The sequence below is a fragment of the Lepidochelys kempii genome, chromosome 11 (genome assembly GCF_965140285.1).
Source record: "Lepidochelys kempii isolate rLepKem1 chromosome 11, rLepKem1.hap1, whole genome shotgun sequence".
Lineage (NCBI taxonomy): Eukaryota > Metazoa > Chordata > Testudines > Cheloniidae > Lepidochelys > Lepidochelys kempii.
This window is the reverse complement of record NC_136390.1, coordinates 39588045-39611122: the sequence shown is the minus strand read 5'-3', so window position 1 is coordinate 39611122 and position 23078 is coordinate 39588045. Positions and strand designations below refer to the sequence as shown.

General features: G+C 41.3%; 1 protein-coding gene across 1 annotated transcript in view; it reads right to left on the bottom strand.

The window, feature by feature from the left end:
* Positions 1-23078, bottom strand: part of MYO3B (myosin IIIB) — a 265479-nt gene that overhangs the window by 5562 nt on the left and 236839 nt on the right. The window contains exon 35 of the mRNA XM_078854729.1: positions 2609-2649. Coding sequence (XP_078710855.1) covers positions 2609-2649 — 41 coding nt within the window. The remainder of the gene's footprint in view (positions 1-2608; positions 2650-23078) is intronic.

Here is a 23078-nt window from a genome sequence, read left to right as displayed (position 1 = left end):
CTAGAATTAGAAAAGAGGGCCAGCTTCATTTCCTTCACTCTCTCCTTAAGCCAATATTTCTATCGGGCAGATTTGACCCCCTTTCCTCATACTAAATCAGAGACTTAGGGCTAGAATGAGACAACCTATTGCCCTGTGTTAGGGCTAGGGTATTGCTGCACTGCCTCGGGAGCAGTACAAGGATGGACCTGTGACTCAGAGACCCAGTTTTGTTCCTTGTGGCAGTGTGAAGTATTACCCCCTAGTTCTTTACCAGGTGTTGATTACTTCTGCCCACTGAACCAGCTCAGCTGCACTGGCTGACATGGTGGTGGTAGTGGTAGTGGTGAAGGGGAAGATGAGCCGAGGCTCCACTCAGCCTCTACCTCTCTCTCTGCCCACAGACCTCGCTTTTCCCCACTGTGCACACAGACCAGAAAATCTGGGCAGAAGCTGCAGGATGGGTGGACAGACACTTATTCCCATTACATCCCTGATTTTTGTACCAAAATCAAAGTAGTCCATTTAAAAAGAGTTAAAACTGGCTGACAGATCTAAAAAAAAGTCATTATAAATTGGGAAACATTAGCCAATAGGGCTGTTTCGAATAGGGTCCTGAAGGGATCTTTTCTTGGCCCAATGCTACTCAATATCAATGATTTGGTAGAAAGTATAAAATCATTGCTGGTAAAGTTTGCAAATGACATAAAAATTACTGGCATAGTAAGTTATGATAAGGACAATTTAATTTTACAGAGCAATCTAAATCACTTGGTAAGCAGGGTTCCCTTGAACTATATGTGTTTTAATAGAGCTAAATGCAAGGCCCATACATCTGGGAACAAAGACTAAAGGTCACATTTTCAGGAATGGTGACTGATTTTGGAAAGCAGGGATTCTGAAAGGTACTAAGGCATCATGGTGGATACCAACCGAGCATGAGCTCCCAGTCTGACACACAGCTAAGACGACCAGTGTGATTCTTGGATGTATAAGCAGGGAATAGTGAGTAAAAGTAGGGAGTTGGTATTGCTATTGCAATACCTTACAACGTTAGTGAGACCATTACCAATGGAACAAATTTTCAAAGAGAAAGGAGTTAAGGACATAGAGGTAAATGGGATGAAATACAACATGACTTTACAAAGGGTAGATTGTGCCAGACCAACCTGATCGCCTTCTTTGAGAAGATAACTGATTTGTTAGACAGAGGAAATAAAGAGGAAACCCTAACCCTAACTCTGAGCTACCTGGATTTCAGTGAGGCATTTGATAAAGTTCCACATAGGAAAGTATTACTTAAATTAGAGAAGATGGAGATTAATATGAGAATTGAAAGACGGATAAGGAACTGGTTGAACAGGAGAATGGAATGGGTCACCCTGGAAGGTGGACTGTCAGGATTCGGTCTTGGGATCAATCTTATTTAACATTTTTATTAATGACCTTGGCACAAAAAGTGAGAGTCTGCTAATAAAATTTTCAGATGACACAAAGTTGGAACATATTGCAAATACAGAGAAGGACCAAAATATCATACAAGAAGATCTGGATGACCTTGAAAACTGGAGTAATAGAAATGGGATGAAATTTAATAGTGCACTAAGTGGAAGGTTATGCATTTAGGGGCTAACAACAAGAATTTTTGCTATAAGCCAGGGACATATTAGTTGGTAGTGACAGAGGAGGAGAAAGACCTGGGCTGTTTTGTTTGATCACATGGTGACTCTGAGCCGCCAATGTGATGGGGCTTTGAAAAAGGCTAACACAGTCCTAGGATGCATCAGATGAGGTATTTCCAGTACAGACAGAGAAGTGTTAGTACCATTATACAAGACTCTGGTGAGATCTCGTCTGGAACACTGTGCAATTTTGGTCTCCCATGTTTAAGAAAGATGAATTCAAACTGGAACAGGCACCGAGAAGGTCTACTAGGATGATCAGAGGCATAGAAAACCCATCTTATAAAAGGAGGCTCAAAGAGCTTGGCTTGTTTAGTCTAACCAAAAGAACACTGTGGGGAGATTTGATTGCTCTCTATAAACACATCAGCAGGAAAAATACCAGGGAGGGAGAGGCCAATGTGGACACAAGAATAAATGCATATAATCTGGCCATCAACAAGTTGAGGCTTGAAATTAGATGAAGGTGTCTAACCATTTAGAGGAGTGAGGTTCTGGAACAGCCTTCCAAGGGGACCAGTGGGGGCAAAAACATAACTGGCTGCAAGACTGAGCTTGATAAGTTTATGGAGGGGATAGTCTGATGGGACTGCCTACAATGTAGCCCATCTGCGACTGCTAGCAGCAAATATCTCCAACAACCAATGATGTGACACTAGATGGGGAGGGTTCTTAGTTACTACTGAGAATTCTTTCCCAGGTGTCTGGCTGGTGCATTTTGTCCACATGCTCAGGATGTAACTGATCGCCTTTAAATCAAAGTCTTTAAATCAAAATCTTTAGATGTTCTAAAAGATATGCTATAGCTCAACCAGAAATTAAGGTCTTGATACAGGAAACACTGGGTGAAATTCTCTGGCCTGTGTTATGCAGGAAGTCATACTAGCTGATCACTGAATTTAAGAAGCCAGTAGGGACTGTTATAAATATTTTAGTGTGTCACTTACCCTGAGTCCCAATCTGCTGGGGATTGTTCTGTGCTGTTGATCTCAAAGAAAAATTTTCATGCATGAATTTCCCTTTTCATTGCTGCTTCTTTGTTTTATTATGGAACAGGAACATTTTCCTTTGAGTTAAACATAGCCTCCAAGATACTAATAATTTTGATGACAAACCTTGGCCTGGAGGGGATTTGTATATTTCATGTCATATATTACATAGATTACCTACTGATCAAGACACCATCATTTGGACAAACTGCAAAGTACTCCCACAGAACTATACAAGGGCCTCAAAAACAAAAGTCAAGTGCTCTTTAACTCTGAGGCAAGGACTCTTTTGCATCTAGGGGCCCATGTTTCGACCAGTACATTCAGGAAAGTTGCATCCATAAGGAATGTTCTTTTCTAAAGAATTCATGTAATGGGAGTGGAGGAGTGATTCCATCTTTGAAATTCAGCAGTTAGATGTCTCACCTGTGAGTGATAGTCCTGCTTATCAGACAGGCAGTAGGTCCATTACTGACTGGAACTGTTAATACTGCCCTTTGAGATGAAGGCAGGGTGCTCCTGAACAGGTTCCCTGCTTTAAAAACCATCTCTTGACGTTGACAATTTTGCCAAATGTTGCACAATTTTTAGGGAATTTCGTAGAGAAAGTGATGAAGAGGCAGCTGCAGTTGCATCTGGAGGCTATAAAATTCATTGACCTTCTTCAGTTATGTTTTACATCTGTGTGGGGCACAGAAGTGGTACTAATATTTCTGGGTGATGATATATTCCTGGCAAGGGATGCCCGGAATATATCCTTGCCTATGTTATTAGATCTGTCAGCATCTTTTAACATCAAGTATGATGAATTGTTGACTCCCTTGTAGGAGTGGATGGTTCTTTTCCTTCCTCTCTGAGATATTTCAGAGGGTGGTGCTGAGTCCTTCTCCTCTCTTTTTGAGCGCTCCCAAAAGCTGGGTGTGGCAAGGATCAGTCTCTTGTAACTTTTCTTGTTACATGTAAACAGCATGCCCTAATGTTGAAATATTGAGACACATGGAGATTAACAGCAAGAGGTGAAGAAAGAGCAACCTAATAAATAAAACATACCAGAGCCATTTCATTTACAGGATTTCATTTACTATTAATGAAGTAAACAAATAAAACAGATATATCAGTATGACCAAGAAATATAGCAAATATGTGGCTGATTTCCAACCTATATTATCAGCTGAAACATGAAAGTGCAGCTCTTAATTATAGGCAAATATTAGCACAGACTCCTGGGATCTCATCATAACATTTCAAGGTCTATATTCATGAAAATTTAAGCAATGTTTAAAATCATGTTAATTTGTTCTTTGTTTGTTTCTTTTCCTGCCAGTCTAATTTATTCCAAATGACTTTGGTTCTCAAGCTTGGTTATATTGATCATGCCTATGTAAAGCATTGTTATAGCCTGGGGAGAAGATTTTTGTGCAAAAACTTGTCTTTGTTCTCTTTTGATACTTTGTAGGTATTTTGATGCTTTCGAGCTTTTCCAGTTTTTCCTCAGATTTGCATCTTCTTTCAAGGCAGCAGTTAACTTCGTTTTTCATCCTGAAGTATTGGACACATGCACAGATGACCTCACAGAGTATGATAAGGTACATCATCCTCCCTGACTGGATGCTAAGTGGATAATTATGTGCAGCCAGTTGATTCCAAGGAACAATCATATTTGGTTTCCATGAAATATAAATATATTCCAACACCAAGCGTCAGATTCTGATCCCATTCATACCAGCATAAAATCAGGAGTAACGCCATTGAAGTTGATGGAGTTACACTGGAGTAAAATTGGTGTAAGTGAAGTCAGAATTAGGCCCTAGGAGTTGAATTATGTCAGACTGATTGAAAAAAAGAAAGAGAGACAGACATTACAAATGACATGTGCTGCTATGTATATGTCAAGTATTCATACAAAGTCACAACCCTCCAACCCCCACTCCCATACTTCAGGCCTGATTTTTCAGTGCCTTCCACCTTGAGGAGTTATTTAGATTTATGCAAAGTGGATGTAAAACAATACATCATCATGAGGAAAAATCAGGACATCTAAGAGATACATGACCCAAACCAGGAAGTTTTTTATTATATTGTAGGCCAAAACTAGGTCCTTGAATTGCACCTAGAAACAAATCAGAAGCGAGTATGGGTTTAAGAGCAGAGCTCTAACATGCTCCATGAGACCGGCACTATGGAGTAATCTGGAAGCTAAGCTCTGCAATAGCTGAGGTTTCCAAGTGGTCTATGTTATAGATTATTTATTTATTTTATTCATTATTATTATTAATAATAATTATATTATGGTATTTCCCCATATGTGCTGGGTGCTGTAGAAAGATATGGGAAGATATAGCCACTGCAGCAGAAAGATTACAATCTGAATACAGATAAAGACACATACAGAGAAGGAAAACAAAAGTGGGGAGGGGAGGGAGGAGAGAATACACAGATCATATGGTTATTTAGGTAATTATGCATGTCTCTAATGCGTTTGAGGTTTTTAATGGGAGAATTGGTGTTGAAATGTAGGAGGAGAATGGTGGGAAAAAGACGGTAGGAAGAAAAATGGAAAAGAAAGTGGGAGAGGAGTGGAAGACTGAGGAGAAGGAGGATGGAAGGGAGAAAGAGAAGAAAAAGGAGAAACCTAGTTGCCAGGGAGAGAGAGCCTGGGGAGCCAAGGAGTTGAGGGGAGAAACCACCACCACCGACTAAGCAACAAAACCTAATTAGTCCACGTTTCCAAGAGTTCTGTAAACCTGGTGACATTAAGAAGCATCTTCAGTCTTGAAAGAAAGAAGACGGGCGGGGGGGGGGGGGGCAACCTGATAACAGTCTTCAAATACGTTAAGGGCTGTTATAAAGAGCACAGGGATCAATTGTTCTCCATGCCCACTGAAGGTAGGACAAGAAATAATGGGCTTAATCTACAGCAAGGGAAATTTTAGGTTAACGATTAGGAAAAGCTTTCTGACTATAAGGGTAGTTAAGCTCTGGACTATGCTTCCAAGGGCAGTTGTGGAATCCCCATCACGGGAGGTTTTTAAGAACAGGTTAGACAAACACCTCTCAGGGATGGTCTAGGTATCTGTGGTCCTGCCTCAGCACAGGAGCTGAACTGGGTGATTTCGTCAGGTTCCTTCCAGCCCTACATTTCTATGATTCTATGAGTAATACTACCATCAGGCTACTTAGCACTGACATAGTGCTTTACAACTTCAGACCGCTACAAATGTTAACCAAGCCTGTTCCCTCTGTTTACATAAAAAAGGGGACCTGACATGAGTGGAAGTTATTCTTTCCATATGGTTTAGGGTATTGCCTCCATAGAACTGTCCCCTCATCCTTCGTTTCCTACAGAAGAGCATCTATGAGGGCCAGTGCTCCTCAGGAATTTGGGGGCAGGCATGGATGGGGCGGTCAATCAGCTACTCTCTGCAGCCCTGTGTCACGCTGAACTCCTGAATATTTGCAAGGAAAATCTGGGGATTAGCTCCCAGGAGTCACCTTTGTAGCTGCAACCAGTGGCTGCATGGCTCTTGTTGGAGGCATCCCCAGGGTAAGAGTGAGGCAGGAAGACAGCAGAGCAGTGCAGAGGGGCATTCACCCATGCAGGATAGCATCTGTCTCCACGTCTCTGGGGGTGGCCTATATGCAGATCCTCTGAATCTGTGGGTCTAGAAGGCTGCAGCCCTTGTCCTCTCCAAACCTCTAACCAACAAGGAAATATCTTCAAAGCTGTTGGGTTCATGTTGCAGAGCTTTCAGTCATCACTGGCCTCCTCCCACAGACAGGCAGGTGCTATCCTGCAGATGGCTGCCCCCTGCACTGCTCTGCTGTCCTCCTGCCCCACTCCCACCCATGACAATATATCCAAGAGCCATGCTGCCCTTGAGGGTAGCTGCAGAAGTGACTCCACAGGGCCTGCTGCAGGAGGAAGGTGACCTGGCCCTAATTAAGTTAGGATATGGTGCCTTAGCATGATTTGCTTATCCTGACCAAATCCTGCAGTTCTTGCTCAGGCAAAACTCCCATTGGCTTCAGCTGATGAGGCAAATAGGACAGCAGGATTTAGCCTTCTGTGATTTTTAATGTTAAGTACTTGGCACTGCAGCTTCGTAACACCAAGTGTGATTATCCGATTCCTTGGAAGTGTATAGCATTTTAAAGACAAACAGCTCTATAACAGAGAGACATAAAAAACCCAACAACCCCCAAATCAGCCTCTGGTATCACCTGAGATCCTGCACAATAGTGGCCAACTACAGTTTTGTTTACTCAGATGGAGTGTGTTCATAGTGCCAAGAGCCCTAGATTGCTAGGGAAATTCATTAGTATAGACTCTTTGATGTCATGTGCATCTCAGAATCTGTAACACACTGCTGAAACTGCAAGAGCTGCCTTTTGTTTATAACCCTAACCAGAACCATTTGAATACACACACTGAAAGAACTCATAACAGAAGCAAAGCATTTTCCTCCATGCAGTGATTCATTACTTATGTCTTCATTTTGGCCACTGCAGCTCTATGTGAAGCCATATGCTTTAAATTATAAAGCACACTAAGCAAATCATAAGTTTTTCAAGATGGTGCATAAGGACTTTTTCTGCATCTGTTTGTTGCCAAAGACCCAGATGATACTGTAATTAAAACAAATATTTTCTGTGATATCAATTATTTAGCTATTTATGAACCATGAGATTATGGCCTTGAGATGCTTTGTTGGGAAACAAATTCTACAATTAGTTAAGATCTTTTTCCCCCCACCAGTACAATTCTGATCTTTCAGTATTTATCATTTCTTTCTGTTTTTATTGTGAACAATGTAACTGTAGAAGGAGAAGGCAGAAGTTAAAACAAAGCAAGCAGTAGGACCAAAATGTCAGTAACCAACATGGATAAGATCAAACCTGTCAACAAATAGCAAGCTCCTGGAAGCACTGTTAAAGCCATGCGTTCCTATTCAAAGTGAACTGTAAGGAAGCTCATCATACACTTTACTGTAAAACTGAAACTAAACCCACATCTAATAGTGAATGGTGTGCATCTATGATTCCAGAGGGGTAATAGCATATTTCCTAACTAATCAATGTCAAATGGGTTTACAAGGCTGCACGTCCTTTAGCTTTGTGAATTGTTTCTCTTCATGGTACCTGAGCTTGTTTGTAGAAGCTTCTTTTAGGATGGGATTTAATTGATGATAATCTGCTCTCACCTCAACAACATTCTGTCTGATTCTTATGGCCAAAAATCTGGACTTATGCAATTGTGGAAGTTGCCTTTTGGGCAATAATCCAGTAAACAGCTGGAGTGGAACCTCATGACCTGATTTTCAGAGAAGTTGAGCACTGGTGAAAAGCAGGCTATTAGCATGTACAGATTGGCTGGAAACACCACCCAATACAACTATATTTCACAGCCCTATTAGGCCTTCCTGGCTTGTTAGCCAACCACCTGGAGAATATGTGGCCACCTGCTTTCAAGATGGCCAGCCTAAGCATAAGCACCAGGCAACGAGAAAGTAGCTAGTTTAGATCTTTATATATCTTAGATCAATGTCTCTTTCGCTATTTGAGTGACATTGCATGATCAGTCTGGCTGACATTATAAATACTAAAATGAAGAGTAAAAAAGTCCATCTTGCTTGAAATGAGATCACAACAATACAAATCACATCCAACAGGGCATCAGATCCTAAGGTGATGCAAAACAGCCCAGAATGCACGTCAGGGGCTTGTGTGCAAAGATGGTTTATAGCTATCATTAACTACGGACCCTGCTGCGGCACTGTGCAGGCCATTTCCCATGGAGCAATCCAAGAGCTGCTCTCATTTATGTCAGACAGCAATGGCTAAGAGGATGGAGGTGGAAAACTCAGCCGAGCATTAGAAAAGTGCAGGGGTATGCCAACCATACTCCATTCCTCTGGACATTCCCCACTTTCCCTGATACAATGATAGTAGGGAGGTGGAGTGGCATAAGAACTCTTACACTGGCTCTATACAACCAAAGGATCCCCCCTACACTAGAATGGTCTTCACACGTCAAGCTGAGATGGCTTTAAGGCCAGATTCCACCGGAAGTAGGGCACAAGCAGCTATACAGTACGAAAGCTCCCACACTTCCACAAAATATATTTTGCGATTATACTCAACACAAAGAAATTTCTTCACATACCTAACAACAAGGGTGGAAAGATCCATTATTATACCTGCACAATGGGAAGGAGACTATTCTTTTAGAGCAGCATTACAATAGTCAGCCAAACAAACACTTACTGGTTGACTGAACATCTGTGGGAGCTTTAAAATACTGATCCTAAGCAACTTCGTGCCAGTACTGTGAACCTCTAGAGCTGTTTTATAGATTATATTTGGAGCCCCTGGTAGAGAGGTTCTCAAACTTGGGTCTGTGGAACACCGGAGTTTTGCAGATTGCATGTTAATGCACAACAGAGTTGACTGATCACATGGGGCTGGCTTTCTTTCTGGTTTCCAGCTAAGAAGAGCTAAGCAGATGGAGGGAGAGAGTAAATGAACAGCAAAAATTAAACATTTTAATAATCAGTGAAAACATTTATTGCATTAAATACAACTAAAGAATCACAAATACCTAATATATTTCTCCATGTGAGCAATTGCTGCAGTTGCCACAAAGATGTTATATGATTGTGGGGAGCTGATCTAGGCAATCATAAATAGGATGGGTGGTGCTCCATAAATTCTCTCTCAGTTAAGATTTGGTTTACAATATACATGTGTTTGAGAGACCCTGCCCAAGTATAAAGCCTTGATTTTTTATAGGTAATCCCTCACCTTCCTCCAAACTGTGATAATAGCATTTTCATCCCATATCCCAGGAGATTAAGACTCTTGATTGACTTTGAATTCTGGACACACAGGAAATTTGTATTAATTTAGCATAATGATGAGGCTCAATAAAGGCTCTGTGGAACCACAAGAGTAGGGTCTCTAAGGTTTTGTTCTATAAAGGAACAATTTGCATTTCTAAAGGCTTGAAATGCATAGGTCCATATCAATACACGTTCTTAAATCTAAGTGTAGCAGATTCAGCATGTATTTCAAAGAATTGATGATAGAAGCCCAAGATAAAACTCTGAGTAGATATTTTGTTTGTTATGGCAGAAATTTCTTCTAAATTCAAGGTAGTTGTCAGGAGTAACTTTTAAGGGAAGAATTAAAGACACTTCCACTGAAAGTGGCAAAAAAAGTCTAGTAGCTAGATGATAAAGTATATGTTCCCCAGTGGAGCCACAGTGATTTATGCCAGATGCTGATTTGGCCCTGCATTTGTAAATGCGGAAAGTGAAGAAGGTATTTTGGCCAGATACAGAAGACTAGAACTCCAGAGGCCTATAAACCTATGCATGGAAGTGCCATAAGATCCATTCCTTTTAAGGGTGAGTTAATTGCTTCTGAGACTTGTAACATAAGACCAATAAATAATTATGGTTCACAACTCCACCACAAAATCAGTCAAACCAGAAAATTCTCAGGAAATAATCTGCAAGAGCAACTGAAGAAGCCTGAGCGAACTCTTCAGCCAATGACACCTAATTACAAAAATGAATAGTTGGTAGTGAAACCTTCAGAGTTCAAAGGTGGATGCAACTTGTGAAAAAAAATCACCTAGATTTTCTCCTCACTCCAAATATAACTCAAAAGCCGTTTATTGACACTTTATAGTTTTAGAGTTTTGTGGCAGAGAACTGGGTGTATATAAGAGGTCAATATTTCAGAAGTCGGAAGCAGGAAGAGAATGGCTCAGTAACATTTATTCTGTCTATCTGAAAGCATATTTAAAATGTGAAGAGAAGGGGGTTAAAGAGAACCTATGAACTTGGGGGAAACTGGCTTTGAGGAAATTACAACACCAATATTAAATACCCACCAAATTGGATTTTGCATCCAAATTTGTATTGTATGCACACCTGAGAATCTTACTGCCTTTAGTAGGAGTTTAGGGAGTGCAAAGAACATAGAAATAGAGTGCATGAACCCTCCCTCTAATTTGTAAATAACCATTTCCAAAAATTTCTATCATAGAACATTAGCCAGTGTGGGAAAAATTGGTGTGCATTTAACAAGCGTTTACAGACAACTGAATTCATTTTCCAAAGTCATAATGGTTCACTTTAAGCAAAAACATTTTGGACTCTTGAGCTGTGAAATTCAGTTTCTTGTACAACACATATGCTTGATGTTACATATTCTTCAGAACTGGGTCCTGTCCTTTTAACATAGTGCTGCTTATTTTAGGTGGTTAAATACTAAAGAAGAAGAAGAAGGTTTTATTTTTATTATGAACATATAACTGATGATTTTGGTAATTTTTACATTTTGTCCATTAGCACTTTAAACTAAGGGCCTTCATTTTCCAAAGTGACTAGTGATTTGGGGGGCCAACCTGAGATACCTCAGAGGGGCCTGATTTGCAGAGGGTTGGTGCTCAGCACTTCCTGAAAATCAGACCCCTTCAAGAAGTCTCAGTCTGGTTACCCAAAAACTGAGGCATCCAAAATCACTAGTTGCCCTGGCAAATTTAGAACAAGAATTTTAAGATAATTGCTTAGGGAATGTAGTAGGTCTTAAATTCTATAATACTTGGTGTCTGTTTCTTACAACTCTGGTCTGTGCTAGTATAAATTAGCAGAGCTCCACTGAATTAGACTGTGATATTAAACTATTTAAAATATCAAACTGCAAAATTAATTTAGGAATGATCCTATAGCACTTTCTATTGGCTTTACTACTATGTATAGACCCGTCAAAGTATACTACTAAGTAGTAGACTGTAGTCATAAGGACAGTAGTAGTAAGGACTGCGCCCTATCCCCAGCACTTAGGGTCTGATCCTGAAAACACTTAACTCTTGTGGTTAATTTTACTACCAGGTGTAGGCCACAGAAGTCATCGTAGTAAAGTTAAGCATGTATATAAGTGTTTGCAGGATTGGGGCCTTACAGCATTGGACAGATATTGTACAAATCTAAAATCAACCTACCAAACATAAAAAACAAATCACTGTTCTTTAATCCATAACAGAGCATGAAGATATGGAAAAAATGGAAGGCACAGAAAAGAAAAATATATTTATATTAATATGGTTTAAAGAAATATGATTAAAAATGGAAATACTTTTTAAATTTAATAGAATTTTAAACTATTCCCTTTGGAGAGTAATGTTTTAATTATTTTAATTATTAAAAAGGCTGTAGAAAGTAAAAGGCTAGGGGCAGAGAAAAATAAGCATTTTTCTCAATTTGCAGAAGTTATATAGAATGTAAAAAGAACCATCTCCTCCCACCCCCTACACAAAACTTGAATTAACTCATGGAGCAGTTTTAATTCAGAGATAATTAAGACCTTTCCACTTTCTATAAACACAGAATAACATGTAGGATTACTTAGGTTGATCTTTGAAGAAAAATGAATATGTTGAGTTTTTCAATAAAATAAGTACAAGAACAATTTTTGCTTTTATGAAAAGTATCAATTCCACATGTAATTGCTCAGCATTGTCTAAATTAAGTGAACATGTGGCTGGCGGGTGGATGAAGAGGCTCACTGAAGATAATCAGCAAAATTTATGTTTTCAAATAAGGCACAAAACACATAAATCACTTCAAAGCAGTCCACCAAATTATCATTTTCAAACAAATATTTAAATCATCATGTAAAAAAGGGCAAAGAAATATGACATGTGAACCATAAGTTACAGTTCATTGTTTGCTTTTACAAGGTAGAATGGCAGGAAATTATCTCCCTCTCGTCATGCTTTTCATTTTTGATTAGTTGATGTTGCATTATTTGTAACTTCAAAAAGCAGCAATAAAAATATGAAGACCTAAAGTACCAAAGATAATTTTTTTCTATGAAGGTGCAATTTCTATGAGAAAACTGATTTGTCTATAACACCAGATGCTGAAATTTAGAGCACAAACCTGTACTCACTCACTCATGCTGGTAACCCAAGTGAAGTCATAGAATCATAGAATATCAGGGTTGGAAGGGACCTCAGGAAGTCATCTAGTCCGACCCCCTGCTCAAAGCAGGACCAATCCCCAACTAAATCATCCCAGCCAGGGCTTTGTCAAGCCTGACCTTAAAAATATCTAAGGAAGGAGATTCCACCTTACCTTCCTAGGTAACGCATTCCAGTGTTTCACCACCCTCCTAGTGAAAAAGTTTTTCCTAATATCCAACCTAAACCTCCCCCACTGCAACTTGAGACCATTACTCCTTGTTCTGTCGTCAGCTACCACTGAGAACAGTCTAGATCCAAGTCAATGGACTATGCCTGTGAGTAAGGCCTCCTCATGCAAGGGCTTGCAGGAGCTGACCAATACACGTCATATCATCACTTATCACTCAGTGCACATCTACTCTGCAGCTGGAAGCGTGCTTCCGAGCGTAGCTAGACACCCACTAGCTCTGCTCAAGCTAGCATATTCAAAATAGCAATGCTGTTGAGGGTAGCACAAACAGTGGCTCAGGCTAGCCGCCTGAGTGCAAACCCATCCAGACCCTTAGGGCACGTTCTTGGGCAGCAGGCCTGAGCGGACACCCATGCTACACCCACCTACACTGCTATTTTTAGTGTGCTAGGTTAAGCAAAGCTAGCAGATCTATCTACCCATGCTAGGAAGCATGCTCCCAGCTGCAGTGTAGATATGCCTTTAGAAATTCATCCCTTTTAGTGCTCATAATAAATGACAGATATCAGTCTGGAATTAATAATCACCATTTTGTCTTCAATATTTCATTATCATTTTGTTCTGAAGACTCCACAATTTTCTAAAAGCCACACAAATCCATGTATAATCACCAATAAATGCACCCTTTGCTGTATTTTGCACAAATTATGTTAGATATTCACTTTAATTATTGCACTTGTACTGGCCATTTATCTATCAGCAGGGCTTGAATTAGGGGATTGTGTAGAGGGACAGAATACTGGCACTTCTCCAAAGCTGCCATCTTGTGCCCCAGAGTCCCAGCTTTTATTTAAAAAAAAAAATCGGCAAGTCTCTAGATTTTATGTTTGCAAAGAAAACCTTAAAAGCATGAACCAAGCACAGCCAATGCAGTGATGTCTGCCTGAATTTGCAGAGAGGCTGCAACAATAGTCCTGAGAGGAGCAAGCTGCATCATTCATCTCAGTGAGGTATAAATTAAGATGCCAAATGATAATTCTTTAAACGTTAACATTGTTAACTATTTCACTGTGCATCCCAGCACATAAGAAAAGGGATGGTCGAGCATATTATGAAGAACTGAACAACTTACTGAGACAGATCATATTGGCACCACGAATGGGTTGGGATTGGTAAAGATATCACCGCTTTTCCCCTCCCATTCAAGAAGGAGTCCATGAACACTAGCAGAGCACAGCTGTACATCTGAGCCCCACTGTGGGAAAGCTAAGCCCAAGGACCGCAGCAAAGCCCCAGGCCATATTTAAACCTCATAGTGGAACAGCCATTTCCAAGGGCCCAGGGGTACCTTGAGTGCATGCATGATCATATTTTGAACATCTGCATGATCTACTGTGAATGACATTTCATATTGGCATATCAGGTGGGTGCTCTGTAAATGCTAAGTTTTATTTTATTATTATTTGTATGGAGAAAGATGCTTATGACATCTCCATTTGGACCCCATATTTTTTTTTCCACTCTGCTGGTAGATGCTTACGGGTTTAACCAACTCATTTTAGGTAGAATGCAAAGGTGGGTTCTTTTCGGATATCAAGAAAAGTTGTTTTACATGGCACCACTGATGGCTTGTCTAGGTTACTATTGTCATTCAAATCCCAAAGGCTTTGCCAGCTGACATTTTCTGTTCTTGGAGAAACAGAAAACACCATTGACAGCTATGCAAGTAAGAAAACATACACTGGTACATCCAGCCCTGTCCCAAGTTTTGGACCTGATGTTGCTTAGGAAACACTAAGAAAATCAGAAGAGCTTGAATCCTATTATTCCAGAGGAATAGAACTGTTGAGTCAATCTGGCTTCTCAGGCTTATATCATTCAATGAAGCTATGTCCGTTTACACCAGCTGGGGATCAGGCTCTTGGAGCTATTATTCTACCACCTTTAAGACAACAGTTATTCAGGCTGGACACTATGGAGAGATGTATATGAAGAAAATTGTCTGACATTACTTTTTGGTATTCTACCTTGTTTCACACCATTGAAGAAAATGCAAAAACTTCTATTTCATGTTAGAATCTAAGGAGTATGTCAGAACTAGCATTCCTGCATCCAGGGTCATTGCTGGCAAATTCATGGCAGTGCAACCAGGTGGATTTTACTGGTCCCTTTTGAGAACTTTTGGTTCTTTGCGGTCACTGATATATATTGAAAGTCGCTAGAGATCCTTTGATAACTTCTGTATCTCCTGAATGTACTAGCTAGGAGGAGTTTGGCATTTTAGCTGTCATGGCCTTCCAGAACAGGTAGTAAGTGGCAATAGACCTCATGTTCAGTCAGATAACAACTGTGTAAAGCACTTTGAGATCTAAAGCCGAAAAATGTTCTTTAGTGCCAAATAACTTGCCACCTATCTCAATATTTCTCAGACCATACTGATGTTTGACGATTATTGTGCATCGAAACTTTGAGCATAATACCAAGCAGTCTGGAAATCCTAGGATTTGACCTCCTATCCCCTGGCCTAGAAGATTATTTTAATTTTTGCTAATGCCAAAGGAAAAGAAAAGAAAGAAAAATCTTTATGTATTTGGCTAGGTGCTACAAAGCTAGCCAACGACATGACAATACAGTGTCTTGCTTTCCTCTCTGATGGTGTGACAAGTCACATTTGCAATGTGAGAAGCTGTCAGGAGTGGAGCTAGAAGTCAATAAAATGATCGTACTAACATTCTCTCAACATACCCAGGGAGTTTTAACTCTAAAAATAGTCAAGTGCTTAGTTGCACAAAGTCTAAGTGATGTTTAAGTGGATGAGAATGATTAAAGATATCTGAAAGGCATTTATACTAGTTGGCCATTAGCATGTTTCATTTGAGATAATTCAGGTTTACTTTTAGGCATGAATACTTAATGTGGGGGTCATGACACTAGATGTCAAGGTGTCACAACCATTCTGTCCTTCTATCATCCTAAATGGGAGGGGTCCTAACTAGAGCTCAGCTACATGGAAAGGAAGCCCAGGAATGTCCCAGTATGGAAAAGGTTGAGACCCACTGATCCAAGGGATAAATTCTGGCCAGGTTCCATGGCCCTGGACAAGGGGGTGAATGAATTGGTTTAGGAAGTGGACAGAAGAATCTTAACTACTTGGCTCATCCAGGGGATAAGAGAGCTACTCTGCAAAGAGAGCTACTTCAGCTAAAAGCCTGAAACAGCTTCCTTAGAGTAGCAACAGAACTGCTCTGTAGTTTGGACAGGGAATATTCCTCCTTTTCTTTGCCTGCATATCTGCCCAGTGCAAGGCCAGCTGTGTGGAAAGACAGTATCATGGAGGGTGAAGAGCTAATATTTCCTAAAATCTAGTTTGTTTAAGGACAGATTAGTTTAATGACAAGAAATAGTGTGGTTTTTTTTAAAGGAGTAAGACATGAGACATCTGTATCTATTTGTATCCACTGTTCATCCCCCTTGGCACAATTAATAAAAGTTATGCATAAATCACATGAAGATCATTCAATCAACTGGCTTACTCTGCTGACTAATTGGTAAATACACACTTCATAAAAATGTGATGTGCATGCTGACTCTACATTTTAAAAGTGGTTTCTCCTTGAGCTGCCCCTGCTCCCAGTTGTTTCTCCAACTGAGATTGATTTTCATGGTGTTCGGTCTTATAAGACCAATAACATCTAGGGAAAGAACATGTTCTCAAAGAGATCTCTGTCTGCAGAGCTGTGAAGACAAAGTGTTTGTTTTTGCAACACCCATTTTAGGGTTTCAAATAGCCCTACTTAAAGGCATAATTCCTGAGTGGAACTCTCAATGAGCCAAAGCAGGCAAACGCAGCTGGAGAGAAGGATCCAGCCCTATACTTAGGACAGACAGACAAGTCATCTGGTCCAATCAGAAATGCAGCATATTTAGATGTGGAGAAATGTCAACTGAAAAACTGAATACAATTGTAAGATTAGCCTTTCTGCCAATGACAGGAGTCACCCACATTAGACTCTTCAGCAGAAGTGATGGGGAACCCTCCACTACTTTTGAGGGGGGACACACTGAGGCCTTGGTGCTCCCAGTCTAATGCTCCCTGTTTTCAGGCAAAGTGGGGTCTGTCCAGGAGAAGGGAGCACTCAGCCTCCCCCTTTAAAAAGGACTCTGTGTGCGGTCTCCCATCACCACCACAGCAAAAGGTTCTACTGACACTCTCTCCAACCTCCCCACAGAGAGCCCCGTGTGAAGGGGCTCTTCCTGATGCCCTAGCAGAGGTCTCTGTTTGTGCTGGGCCCTCCTGACATCACAGGATCCCAGAGATGAGGGCCCTATCATCATCATGTTCCCATTATGCCTCTGGCGTTTAGGGCAGTGACGAAACTCCTCCACTCCTGTCTGTTTCTGGCAAGTCTTTCAATGGTTTCTCAGCTGTGCTTCAGGTTTTTCAGCTCAGTTTCCACAGCTCTTCGCTATGTGTCCATCTCATTGCTATTCTGGTGATGGAATCAGTTTCCATCCGAAGCACATGGCCAATCCATCTCCAACACCTCCTGGTAATGATGGTGCTCATGCCTTCTTGGCTGCAATATGTGTGAATAGGATGAGTTTATTGTGCCTAGTATTTAATCTAGAGCTGACTGCCAGCTCTCTGCATTTGAGGTCTCTTGATCCAAGTCAATAAAGATGCTGAACTGATATTAGTGGATATCAGAGCACTTGCTGAGGGATGAAGCAGAGACTCACAGTAGAAGCGCAAGAGATATAAGAGAGCAAATCAATTTATCTCACATCTAGAGATGGGTCTGAACAGAATCACAGAGCAGCCCCCCCTCCCCACCAGGTTTTATCCCTCCTGCCACAACTACGGGTAAGTTGGACCCCCTATCCAAATAACAATTCTATTACAGGCTGAACCAAAAACTCCATGTTTGAACATGAACAGCCCTGTAACTGGGGGATTTTGTGGCTCGAGCCCATCTCTGCTCATAATCCCTACTCCTGCCATACAGTGTGCAATTAACAGAACAGCACATTAAGAGCTCTGATTTCAATACTTCTATCCAACCCGCACTTACCCTGTGCATAGTCAAGACGATGGATGTATAAATATTATCAAAGAATATTAGGAAATAGTTACAGGTTCATTAGTGTAAAAAAGAGTCAAATGAAGGAGATGGAAATAAGAGACTCCCTCCTTGTACATCCAATGTGTGGTGAAGGGAGTTGTCCACAATGGGGAAAAAAATGTTCCCAAAGAAAAACATTCGGAAACAATAAAATGACATATGGCCAGTTACGTCAGCTCTGCTATGCCTCCTAACTCCTTCAGGGTGAAATTTACCCTCCTTCTAAACAAATTCCAAGTAACTGGGCTTTGTCCAGGAGGACTGGGGGAGGGTATGAAACCTGCCGTCCACACATGGCCAGGCCAGGCCACAGAACTGTAAAGCGGCTCCTCTTCAGCTGTGATTCTAGCACTTGATTGGAACAGCAGCTATAGCTCTTTACACCCCATATGAGGTGGCTGCACTGAATGGTTGAGAGTGTTGCTCCATAGGCCCATGCTCACCTGATCCCTCTGCACCAGCCTGGCTAGGGCCTGTTTCCTCTGCATTCCCACCATGCAAAGCAGCAGAGCTCAAATGATGCAGGATGCAAACCCTTGTGTGGACTTTCTGCAGCTGTGTCTGAGGAGTTCTCTAACAATCAGCACTACACCACCCTCTGCAAGACCAAGACAGCAGAGTAGCTAGGGCCACATCAAGAGTTCTGCATGTGAACAGCCACATTCTGGAGTATAACGAGCATGCCAAGGCCTCCAGGGCATGCAGTTTCTGTGCAGTAAAATTTTCCCATAGAATAATATAGGTGCTAAATCAGGGGTTCTCAAACTGGGAGTCAGGAACCCTCAGGGGGTCGCAAGGTTACTACATGAGGGGGGGCGCAAGCTGTCAGCCCCCACCCCAGATCCTGCTTTGAACCAGCATTTATAATGGTGTTAAATATATTTAAAAGTGTTTTTAATTTATAAGGGGGGGGGTCGTACTCAGAGACTTGCTATGTGAAAGGGGTCACCAGTACAAAAGTTTGATAATCACTGTGCTAAAGTCTTTCTCTATTGAAATCTTTATGTACTGAAGGTTCTGAAGCTAATTTACGTGATGCATTTTATGACACCTGATCTTGTGAGGTATATAATCTCCACACATACAAGCCTGGCTCTTGAGGAGCTTGTCAACCCAACAAGTGCAGGGGCTTGTATTGTTTGGCAGTTTTTTAAAGCTCCACTAATACAGATCTTTTAATTTACTGAGCACAGCTAGTCAAATACTCAACAAATAATTTAAGTGACTCATTTCTAAATATTGTAAAAGAAGTTGCTCCACAGGTTTTTTTTTCAAGGATGTAAAGTTTTCATTGACACTTTTTTGGGATGAGCTGCATAATCCACTTGTGGTATCACTGTTTGTGAGTAATACAGACATCCCAGTCTTGTGCCAAAAAACCCCTTTATTCCACCTTATCATGAGCGTGGTACAGTGCAGTGGATAGAGCATCACACTAAGTAAGGACTTCTGAATTCTATTCTAGCTCTTCCACTTACCAACAGTATGACCCTGAGTAAGTCACTTTACATCTCAGTGACTCAGTTCTTCCATCTGTATAATGGAGATAATTACACTTCCAAAGCTCTCTGAAATTCAAGGATGAAAAACACTATATAAGGGCAAAGCCTTACATATTTGCTCTCATTATATATAAGCACGAGTGTGTGTACATCATATTACATATGTATTATGTTAGATATGGACCAAATCCACAAAATCATATCTGAAAAATATATAAATACTTTTGTCAAATCATTTGTTCAAAACCAGGAACTCATAATTCCCTGATAATTTCCACCTACAAACTGGGATTTCCTGCTGATACACCAAAGATACACTCCACCATTTTACAGTACTTGACATCAATAAAACTGTTTGACTTCTAGAGCCTTATGAAAACACTTTAAAGTTACAATTCCCCTCACACATTGTGACTTTTACACACAGTCAGCCTGCAATATGCATCCCATACACATGGCCAAGAGCTGGCCTTCACAGACTTCTGGCCATTTGTTTGCTCTCTCCATTTTGTCCCTGCCAGATCGAGAGTGAATATTTCCCTATGGGGACAGAGTATGGTAGTAAGAGGGTACTCTAGGAAGCAAATCCTCAGAGGATATAAATGTGTCATAGTGCGATCAGTGGAGGCAAATTACACTATCTGAACAAGGACACAGCAACAGGAGGTTGGCTGTGGAGAGGCTGTGTACAGGAGAAAATGGGGCAGAATCGTACTGTAATTTAGAATGTCTGTACATTTCTGAAACTGCTTATTTGTTGTTTTTCTGTATCTTTTTGTCTGTCTTGTCCTTTTAGCTTGTAAGTTCTTTGAGACAGGGGCCATCTACGTTCATGTAATGCCTATCACAATGGGGCTCCCGTTCTGCCTGGCGCCTTTAGGCCCTATCAGAATACAAACAAACAACAACATTGTACCATTTGAAACTCCACACACAGATCTTACAACCATCAACTAAATGCATGTCAAAACTTGTTCTTACTGTATCAAGAGCCCTTTGCTTCTGTATCATCTCCCTGCACTGAGGATAGACTGCTACCTACTACTACCTGTCTCCCAACAAGTGTATTGTTTATATCACTGTATTTTGGTTTTAAAAAAACCTGAACTTAACATTGGCTGTTTTAGAGCAGCACCAAAGCTGAGGAAAAGCGATCTCTCTTCACATTTAATATTTGGAAATGCTCAAGGGTTTTGGAAAAATATTTTCATGGAATGTTTGATGTTCTGAAAGTGCTCCAGGGCAGTTAGAGTTCTTTAGTTAACATTTCAAAATTGCTTCAGGACTGGGGGTGGGGGGAAGGATTGGATGAAATGCATCTACGTTTTAATTTTCAGCTGGAAAATGAAATTCTCTTTAATATTTAAAAGGTCTTTGAAAAAGTACACAGAAATATTAAACACTACCTGGGCTGTATTGTCAGGAAGGGAAAGAAAACGCACATGCCTAGAATACAAGGTCCTGGAGCGACTCAGCCTTGGTGCAGAGCAGCTGAGTCACTTCTTCTCAGTGAAGTCCCCTCTCCCAGCAGACGTAGAGTGCTACATGTTTTAGCCAAGTATTTGAAATACTAAATGGAAAAGCAACAGTTTGCCTGGGCAATTCTTAACCACATCTCTGATGGATTGTGCCAGGCCCGTGAAAACTTCAAGAACATCCCCCATTCTTGCATCATTTGCAAAGGCCAGACACAATGTGCTTCCCTGAGTGCAGGGACTGATGTTTCCTAGTGCCCTAGGTCACATGCCACTCCAAACAAGCAGGGAGAAGGCGGGGTCAGGTCTCCACCTCATCTCTCTCCTAAGAGGGCAGACATGCAGCAGGGAGCAGTCTGCACCATTCCAAGGGATGCTGCATAAACGCTCCCTGTGTGCTCCCTGGGGTTCTCAAAGACAGTCTCCCTGGCATCTCTGTGATTGCCCCAACCATGGCCAGTGCCTTTAAAACACAATTTTGCCCTCTGTGGGCATGGAGAGATTGGAATTAATGCAATGGGAGAAAGAATGCAGAACACCTGTGCAGGGGGTCTACACCTCCCATGTGCTGCAGAGGTGTGCTCTGCTGAAGCACCATCTCCCTTAGCATGGAGGGATATCTTAGCAAAGGATGGCTTGAGAGATGGGGTTACAGCTGGCAGGTACACTAACCAACTGTCCCATCCTGCTAATTTTGTAGTGGTAAGGGGAGCATAGCAGGACCTGTGGTGGCTATTTCACCCTTGAAGTGCACTAATGGCTGTAGAATGACTCCACAATTACTTTGAGGGCATTTTATCTACCTTGACCTTGCGCAGAACTCTCCCACTCACAACCCGTTTATTCAAACTGGGTGCAGAGATCAGGATTTGGGCTATGGTGAAGGCTGCATTTACTATTCTTTCAATAAAATTATAGGAACCTGTGTCACGAGCACTCGACAAGTATTGTCTGGTGGTGTGAACATAGGACTGTGAGCTAAGAATCAATATTCTAGAACCTCCCAAATAGCCTCCTGACCAGGAAATGTCACTGAGATGGCTCTGGTACACAATGTCCTTTTAGCCGTGGAGGAGGGGAAATCATTCTTGGTGACATTGTCAGATCTTTCGGTCATAGTTCAGGGGAAACTGTATTCATGCTCTACGGTTCAGCAAGGGCACCCCCTCTAGACCATTACTTCTCTTGGGCGGAGACCCACATCTTTCTCCCTCCTCCTGGGGTATTTCCAGACTGCACAGCTGTAACCTCCCCAGCCCCATCAGGCTGTTTTACTTTTCTCCTCAGAGATGATAAACAATGTAATTGCCACAGTTAAGCTACCACACAACTCTGTCTAAGCAAGCACAATTAGTCTTAAGGTAAAAGCATTACAGAGAAAATGTATAAAAATAATAAAAGACCCTCCATGCATGCTATAAGCTTATCAGTGATCACCCCCTCACTTCAGCAAGGGCTCTGGTTGGTGATTAGTCCTTCAAACCCAACACAGGGCCTTTTCCTCTGGTTACAAGTCCATCTCAGCTTCCGCTCAGACAAAGCACACTCATGAGTAAATCAGTTACTCATTTATACAGCTTGTCTTTGAAATGTCCTCATGTAACAGGTGCTCAGTAGACAAACGATTCTGCCCCCTCCTGGGTAAGCTTCAAAGACTGTCATGAAGTGGGAGTTTGCAATCCCTTCCTCCCAAGAACTTCCTAGGCATTCCACTTCACATGTATTGTCCCAAAATATCATTCACATCTGCTACATTGTTCGGCATAGTCTCCTGAAGCTCACAGTACTTCCCAGAGATTGCATTAATCCTGCTTTCCTCCTCAAGAAGTTCCATTCAATCCCACAATAATACAGAAACATTTGCATTTTTAATACTATGAACTCCTAACATACTTAAACTTAACTCAGTCAAGTTTGTCCAGGATATTGCAGGCAAATACCATAACTATCACACTTTCATCAGCCTTCTACAGTCAACTGTGAGGCACTTCTGGTTCATCCACAAGACCTGGCAGGACTGGGGAGAGTTGCATTAAGCTGGCTCTGCTCATTCCTCTCACCTTCCAAAGGGTTGTAATAGGCGGGTCCTCCTAACTGAGAGCTGCCACCTGCGGGGTCTCAGCAGGTTAAATCCTGCCCTCCCACTGTTTAACATTTATGGTAAA